The sequence below is a fragment of the Cupressus sempervirens genome, chromosome 3, assembly GCF_028749045.1.
Source record: "Cupressus sempervirens isolate cs-2001-9-10 chromosome 3, ASM2874904v1, whole genome shotgun sequence".
In the NCBI taxonomy this organism is placed as follows: Eukaryota; Viridiplantae; Streptophyta; class Pinopsida; order Cupressales; family Cupressaceae; genus Cupressus; species Cupressus sempervirens.
In genome coordinates, this window is record NC_143120.1 from 510,149,429 (window position 1) to 510,157,960 (window position 8,532).

Below are 8,532 nucleotides of genomic sequence, written 5' to 3' on the forward strand. Positions count from 1 at the left end.
TCTATTATCATCCTTCTAATCTCTTGGTAGCAAGTCATGTCATGCTTCCCTAGTTCAATGGGTATCCTGATAGCATAAAGCCTTCCAGCCTACATACATGAGACTTTATCCCATGAATCATAGTCTTTTAGCTATTATAGTTTCTGACTTGTGTTGAATCCATCAATAAGGTCTACTCCTGAACCAATATCATCAAAAGTTTGATTTAAGCATTTTTATTTTATGCTCCCTCTCTTTTTCCAAGGTTGTCTCTAATGAACTATCAAACTTCCTCTCATAATTTCACTCATCAAGGATATTTGCTTCAAGAAACTCACATTATCCAACCTAATCATCAGATGATTCGTGAATCCTAAATCACAACTTCTTTGGAGCTACTATCATAAGATTGAGTCTGCACAATATTTGGTAGCATACCTAATGTACCAATCTTTTTTTCCTGCAAGAACATCCTCAGAGACAAAGGAAAAGATCAAGGCAAATAGCTCTTTATAGTAATTATAGAAATACAAAATAAGAGAGAGATTACAATGAGTAGATACATGCACTACCCGAGGATAATAAATACCTATCTAAAATAATAATATAAGTTGCTCCAATGAAGGTCCATATGCATCAAATCAGGAAATGCCTCCATGTAAGAATTAAACAATTTGACTACGTCTTTTCTGTTCCCATATAAGAATGGTTCAAATGGGAATAGAACATTGGTTATCATACCCCTTTACAATTTTGGATACCCACTCTTATATTATTGAACATATAAGTACGCCAACAACATTGCATATTATATGGTTGGATTCACCAAAGTTTAACTGAATCATATTTACTCCCTCTTTTTCCTACATGAACATTCTCGAAGGAAAGGATCAGGGCACATAGCTCTTATAATACATAAAATAATAAGAGAGAGACTAATAGAATACTCAAATAATAGAAGACCATTCGAATAAAATATAGATAGAAATCCAAAATATATACTTTGAACATATATGCATATAAGCATTCAATCTTCTAAGTATATATTTTTATTCTATATTTTAACACATCATTTTCTAAGGTGATCAATTTCCAAATCTAGAATCACCTAAATTCTTAAGAGATTGTTGCACATCAATTTATCCTCTTACGTTAATAACATTTGTTAGTATCCACTCTTGAATATATGAAACAAATAATTTCATCACTATCATCAACCAATATAATTAACTTATTCTTATTATATGAAATAACATCTATATTCAATATTGTCCATAATGAATTATTTCATATACCTAATAATATTATTAGAATTTTGTTCCAATTAATATTATCATTAACATTGATTAAAATTATAAATAAATTATTTGAATTGATACTCTTTCAATTAAATAATCATACTTACCTTCACTTTCCATTTCATGTAATACCTTCACTGAAATATCTTCCCTTGTGAAATAAAGAGTTTTCGCAGGTCTTTGCACTTACGTCCCATAAGCTCTCCGAATTCTTTGATATTAGGTTTAGGTTTTAAGAATGTCCATGTATAGATATGGTATTTCTTGTATTTGTTGTGGCTTTAATGTGCTTGGTACCCGAAACCCTTAATTAATACTTGGTGTATGTTAGCGCTTAAATTGGTATGCTCTTTTCGAAGTCTTTCCGACACTCGATGATTGATGGTCTTTGCACATAAGTAGATGAGATCTCCTGCTACTTTGCCTTGGATTGTTCAGTATGTTTTCTTATTTCAAACGAATGTCTGTGGTTGTCTTTCGTTTGCATTGTTCAACATCCAAGCCAAGTGGAGGCCTGTTAACCCTCAGGACTGAGTGTCTTTTGACCCACATTATGTATTCTCGTGGTCCATTTCCTAATTTCATGGCGGATATTTGGTTTCGCTACTGAGACTTCTTTCCAATCTATCCTCCAAAAATTCCCTTTGGAACCAATGCCGAGTTATTATTGATGACGTTCCTTTCAATCGCCTTGCTGGAGTATTGTGATCCAATCAGAGTAAGTGTACGTATGTTATTTTCTTACTCTTTCCTATCCAATGGTCACCTCCCCTTGTACCATCCATAGACTGATCCACATGGAAGCTTTTTGTACCTTAACAGCGGGGTCTTTATGTGCATTGTAAAATTTTAATCCGCCTCTTACACAATACACAAAGACCTATTTGTAGCTTTCCCTAGACCTTATAATCTTGCTCTGATACCATGTTAGTGATTGATCATCGCCCATCCTGTGACATTATTTGTATCCTATACACGATAGCGAATGTCAGTGATACATTTCTTATCACCAATCAATAATCTTTGTTATTTATTTCATGATTTAGATGACAATCAATGAAGGTAAGGAGGTTGATCTAGCGGATGCTCTAGTCTTCCATCATAAGCATAATCATTGATTATTGTAGTCTATGACACTACATTCCTTACAGGCAGGAAGGGAACCTACTCTGATACCATGTTAGCGAAAAAAAGATTTGAACTTGTAATAGCACTTCTGGAGTTTTATGTGTTTTCCAAGTTACTATTCCAATGAATATATATATGATATAAAGAAGCATGCCTCTTGAAGAGACATGTCTCCTTAATATATTAACTTACATTAGTTATAGTTATAACACAATATATATATATATATATATCACTCTTAATATAAGTTAATTATTCCATATATAACATTGTCATATACTATATATCTCATATATATAAAATATAATTTATCCGACAGAATTATAACATTAACATTTATGAAGTACGTACAGTACTTTCTTGATCAGTCACCACAATCTAACATAAACCTTAGTGGAAAGAGTGGAAATGGCCATGTACTCCTTTTTCCAATTACAAGCCCAAGATGGGGTATCTTTGGTTGTTACCACATTTGCCTATATTCACAATTCTCAACCAGTGTTGGCACTTGCAATCTTCCTAGAAGTCCTAAAGACTTCATTTTCTTACTATTTGGTTTGCATTCCAGAGACAAAGATTGGATTCTTTGTGTGGTATGTGCTCTTTCAGGGCTTGCCCTTGGGTTCCTGGCTCGAGCATTTGAGAGTATCAGATCCCATAAATCCATTATGTGGACACCCGTAAACCTTTCTTAATATTTTTTGATTTTGTCGGCGAGCTCAACAATATTGGAGTTGGATTCACAACTTTTTTAGGCCTTCGAGATGTTTTTCTTTGCATATGGTTCTATTGGGTAATTTGCCTAGAATCCCCTTCAAGTTATCCTAGATACTTTCTAAACATAAAGGTTTCAATATATACTAAAGCTTGTATATGCAATAATATGATTATGCAAATACAGGTCCAAGCCAACAAGGTGGCACTCGAGTTGGCCCACCTCTATGAGCTTCTGCAGCATTGGGGTACTGTCAGGTGTACATTTGTCAATGTCGTCAAACTCTGCTTAAATGTCGACCACAATCCACCACGTGGATGCCGCCATGGATGCATTTCCTCTGCCCACTACTCACTTACCCTAAAGTCTCAAGCACCCTATCGCTCCTCTGACGAAGATGATGGTTGGCGTCACCATTTGGCTTCCTTGACGTGTCTTGACTCCTGTTGGTTCCATGTTGACTATGATTGGTTCCATGTATCATCCGACTTTATTTTGTGAATATGTACTTTAATATTATCAACTAATAGAGAAGGCCTTATTAAAAAACAAAAAATTGTTGTCATCAAGGTAATCGAACAATGCAGGAGAGAAAACTATTTTCACGTCTAAGTGAAAGATCATCAATAGAAACCATGCTTTTAATAAAATTTGCAAACTTGTTAGATGATTCACAATGAATAGAAGCAAGTATAAAATGCTTAATTCAAGTTAATTGACAGCTATTCGTGAGGAAACAAAGTATTGTGTTTCAGGATATGTAAACTACTAGATATTTCTTGAAAAAGATAAGGCTTAGGTTCTTAATTCACGGTTGATTAAACAGCTTTAGTACAAGACAAAAAGATGGGTTTGTAGAATAAACAAACTGACATAAAGCCTACGTAGGCATCTGTAATGGCTGTGTAAACCAGATCATAGCTGGCATGAGACCAACCTTGTGAAAGCAACCACGGGAAGAAGGTTCCGCTGTATTCTCTAAATAATCAAGCATAATTCAATAGCTTTGAATTATGTAACCTGACATGTGAAGTAAATGTGACTGACTGAAGTAATAGCTTTGATTTCTTTTCAGAAGGCTTCTCTTATTGTTGCGGTCTTTATCAGCAGTTTTGCTGCAGATTGGTAATTGATGTTGTACACTATTTTATTAATTGTCCTCTTCCAAGTAAATTTATTTTTTAAAAACCTATTAAGTTTATAAAGCTTCAATCTGTGTGAACTATGCCTCAGTCCTTCAAAAAGCTCTAAGCCTTTTCTACTATGCAATTTCAACGGTCAAACCATTGAATCGTGTGAATGATGTGCTGCTGTACTTCATCTCTCTTCTGGGTTTCCAATCTGTAGCATCACTGCATTTTGCTCAGACTCGGCTTATAAAGTACAAATTTTCTTAGGTTGAAGCTCCACATAAAATGTTTGACCTAGTAAAATAGTAAAGCATGCAATTAAAATCACTTACATCTGTACATTCCTATTATGCAAATAATATCAAAAATATCTTATACAATAGTTTTATCCATATAGACCATAGAAGCACTGATTTGTAAACTTAAACTCCAGTGTATAAATTACAGCTGTTGCAAAACATGTAGTCTCATATTCAATGCCCCACTGCCAAACCGTATTATACAACATCACATATAAAAAGGAAAGCCTATAAGCACCTAATCAAAATGATCCAATGTCTTAATTTCATATGCTTAAGAAATATATTCTGGTTCATCGCATCATCAAGAATGAAGATGCTACATCACAGCATTTAACGACTACGTTAAAGTTACTTCTCTTAAAGAAGTTGAAGATGCTGCTTTCTATTTGAAGTGTACATTATTCAGATATAGCGGGTGTTAAAAGAGAAGCTACTTCTACTGAAAAACTCTACTATTGTAGAACTATATAAATATGTCAAATTTATTTCCCTTAAAATGTCGATGCCTGATATTCTTTAGAAACCTTTCAAATCTGCCAGGTGTTGAAAGAGAAACTGCTTCTACCGAGAAGCTTTAAAAAGTAGACCAAATGCCAATGATAGAGTGCAGATCATCAACCCCAAGATGGCAAGAAAGTGGAATTTCCTGAAAACATTCAACATGGAGAATTCAAAATCCTTTCAGTCTCAAAGGCCACGTAGCTTTTAGGTTAGAGTTTACACAAACTTAAACAGAGTTGATGATAAATACCCGTAAGTCAATCTATTATGGGGATCACCAGTTGAATAACCTGTGAAATAGGCATATCGTGCTAGGCAATAAAAGACACCAAGAATGGAAGAGACAACAGGGTGCTGCAATTGGCAATACACAAAGGCAATTTACGTTACTAAAGATGCAATAGTGCAAATAATCTTATTTAAAAATGTCAAGCTACCCAATTTACCAGAACATGGTAAGGTCTTTGTTTTTATTACTCAATAGATTAATGGAGCAACCTTTAGGCATCCAACTTATTAAAGTTTGAACTTTACACACACCCAACAAGGAATAACAATGTTTCCCCCGAGTCACACTTGCCCAAGATAGCAAATCAAATCATGAATATAAAAAATCATAAATGGAAACCGGTCCTTAATCAAAAATAGCAAATCAAATCATGAATATTAGAAAACATAAATGGAAGCCAACAGCTATTGTCCTTAATCAATGGGAAACGAAGGAAAACACATTTAGCAATTCCAAGAACCCCATTCAGCCTCAGTCTCTAATTTTTCAAATAATTAAAATGAACAATGCTTTAATACAGCACCTGTAAGCCCCCCAAAATGAGAAGCAGGAAGAATACTGGCATCATTTCCAGAGAATTCTGATGTCCTCGCTGAACCATACAACCAAAATTTAGTCAATAGCCAATATGAATAAAAGACAAGCTATCAGTAAAACAAGCATGCAAATTAAGAGGAAATAAAACAAAAAAATCTCCCAAGATTATTTTGGAAAAAAAAACACCATTCTTTCTTGAGAAATATATATACTAACCTGGACACAGTTAAATTTTTTGGCTTCTTTATTCTCACTTTCAATTGCATACATGGTTGGATATGGAACATTATACCTGCAAAAGGGGGAAACTTTAGGACCTATTTATGCCAGTTTAATATAGGTCACCTAATTGCATAAATTAAGCCCAACTGAAATCCAAAGGAACATTAGACAAAACATCAACTTCATAATTTTCTGAAAAATAAAATTAAAGAAGATCTGGGCATAAGAATTTCCCACTCTTATCATAGCTATTAATTTTTTTATGAGTAATACTTCTTTACATAATCTTGAGCATTTCAATACCAAAGGTAACTCTCATTCAGTTTCATCAAGGAAGATTTCCAAGATGTAGAAAATCTAAAATATAAGTCTTAAAAACATAATTCATTGCAAGTCCTAGCTCTATGGATAAATGGAGCCGACATTTCTAAGTTATCTGAAGGAACTGAAAAATCTCCCAAAATTACCTCCCTGGAAGTCTTTAATAGAAATATAGACATGACCTAGGTATATGTATGCCTAAAAACAAGCTTTAAAGATGATTTTAGTGTACCTTTTCCTGGCCTTTCCGACCTGCATGCCCATCCAGAAATTGAGAAAACAGTATGCCAGAGAAGTAAGGACTACCCATCCAAATGAAGGGGGTAAATCGACTGCCATTCCGCCTCCTGTGTGAAATCCAAAGGCACATAATGAGACAGATCCTGACCTAGAAAAGTTTCACATAAACTCACAAAATCGATAAAACTCAAGCACATTAAAAGAACCCCGCATTGAATCAGGACAAGCCAAACAACATTTATTAAAAAAAACTGGAAATACAATTTCATTATAATCAGAACCAATTTATCTCAACAACGCTAATATCTAAGATGTACCCAATAAAAATTTACCAGAAATCCTAATCCTCAAAACTTATTTGTGCTATGAAGGATGCTAGAAAATTAAGAAGATTGGGATTTTAAGATACCTTTCTTCGACTCTGCAAAAGCGAAACCTTCTTCCAAAACTGGACTCGGAATTGTGCTAACTAGAAAGGTCAGAGGATAAATTCGCTCAACCCCACCGACATATTCAGTTGTGCCAACGTTTGGTTTCCATTATGATTAAATTCCATATGGATTACGTCTTTCCGTTTCACTTTGTTGGGAAGGCTTCCAATTAAGAAGTTTTGATGAGAGATTTTGTAGTCTACAACAATTAATAAGAGCCATGTGGCTCATGTTTGTTTATGAAAAAGTTTTTATGAGAGATTTTGTATTTTACAATTAATAAGAGCCATGTGGCTCATGTTTGTTTATGAAAAAGTTTCTATGAGAGATTTTATATTCTACAATTAATAAGAGCCATGTGGCTCATGTTTGTTTTTGTTTTTCATATTTGTGATTAAGAAATATTATTTTTTTTACTTAAATATTTCAACTCTTACAAAGTCAAGAAGTAAATTTTATAGTCATAAATATTTTTAAACATGAATCAAATTTGAATTCTTAAAATAAATAAGTTAAAATTGTTGCTTTTGATTGATGATAGGACTTAAATTGCGACCACTCATGTTTGTTTTTGTTTTTCATATTTGTGTTTAAGAAATATTATTTTTTCTACTTAAATATTCCAACTCTTACAAAGTCAAGAAGTAAATTTTATAGTCATAAATATTTTTAAACATGAATCAAATTTGAATTCTTAAAATAAATAAGTTAAAATTGTTGCTTTTGATTGATGAGAGGACTTAAATTGTGACCACTCTTTTAAGATCAAATTTTTCGAGTAGTAAACTATATTTTAAATACATTTATCAAATTTTAAGTTTTAGATACATGTTTCTTAATTTGGTTCTAATTTGGATATCACTTTGTATGACATATACCCTATCTATATACTAAGCTAATCTCTATTACAAAATGTTGGTGACATTTTAGATAATACTTTGAATCAAAAAAGTTGAAGTCTAACTACTACATCAATTTTTCTTTCTCTTCAATTTTTCAAGTTTAATAGATTGTATCACAACCCTAAATTTTTCTATTCAATTCTATGTTACTGTAATGCCCCGCCAAGGGATCCAAAGAATTAACCTAGAATTTCACTAAGTTTAGTAGCATTTTTTTTTTCATAGAATTAAACATCACATATAACTTATGCACAATAATGGAAGCAATAGCAATGTCCATCTGAAAGTAAACATAACATAAATAACAGATTACATTCTTCAAATATCCCTTAACGTTGAATCACATACATGAATCCATCTAATACAACATCCACATGAAATAATAATGATGATAAGCCCAATGTTTATACATTACATTTCAAATACTTAATCATCCACTGTACATGTCACAGGGTATGACAAGCTCAAAAATATACATACATAGAATAAGGTACATCATCCTATTCTAATCCATGATACATCAAAGTAGAGATAATC

At 33.0% G+C, this 8,532-nt stretch overlaps 1 protein-coding gene across 2 annotated transcripts; it reads right to left on the minus strand.

Moving 5' to 3' along the window:
- Positions 1 to 4,663: 4,663 nt before the first annotated feature.
- On the minus strand, positions 4,664 to 7,334 carry LOC149567415 (uncharacterized). 2 transcript variants are annotated; one of them, XM_089820592.1, is made up of 6 exons: positions 7,072 to 7,334; positions 6,655 to 6,769; positions 6,096 to 6,171; positions 5,866 to 5,934; positions 5,304 to 5,407; positions 4,664 to 5,198 (listed from the first exon to the last, which is right to left on the minus strand). In XM_089820592.1, exons 2-6 carry the CDS (start codon positions 6,759 to 6,761, stop codon positions 5,114 to 5,116), a joined length of 441 nt encoding a protein of 146 aa, XP_089676718.1. In that variant the 5' UTR covers positions 6,762 to 6,769; positions 7,072 to 7,334; the 3' UTR covers positions 4,664 to 5,113. The 2 variants fall into 2 exon arrangements, with proteins under 2 accessions (XP_089676718.1, XP_089676719.1); XM_089820593.1 differs by lacking the exon at positions 7,072 to 7,334 and adding an exon at positions 6,995 to 7,018.
- Positions 7,335 to 8,532: the final 1,198 nt, after the last annotated feature.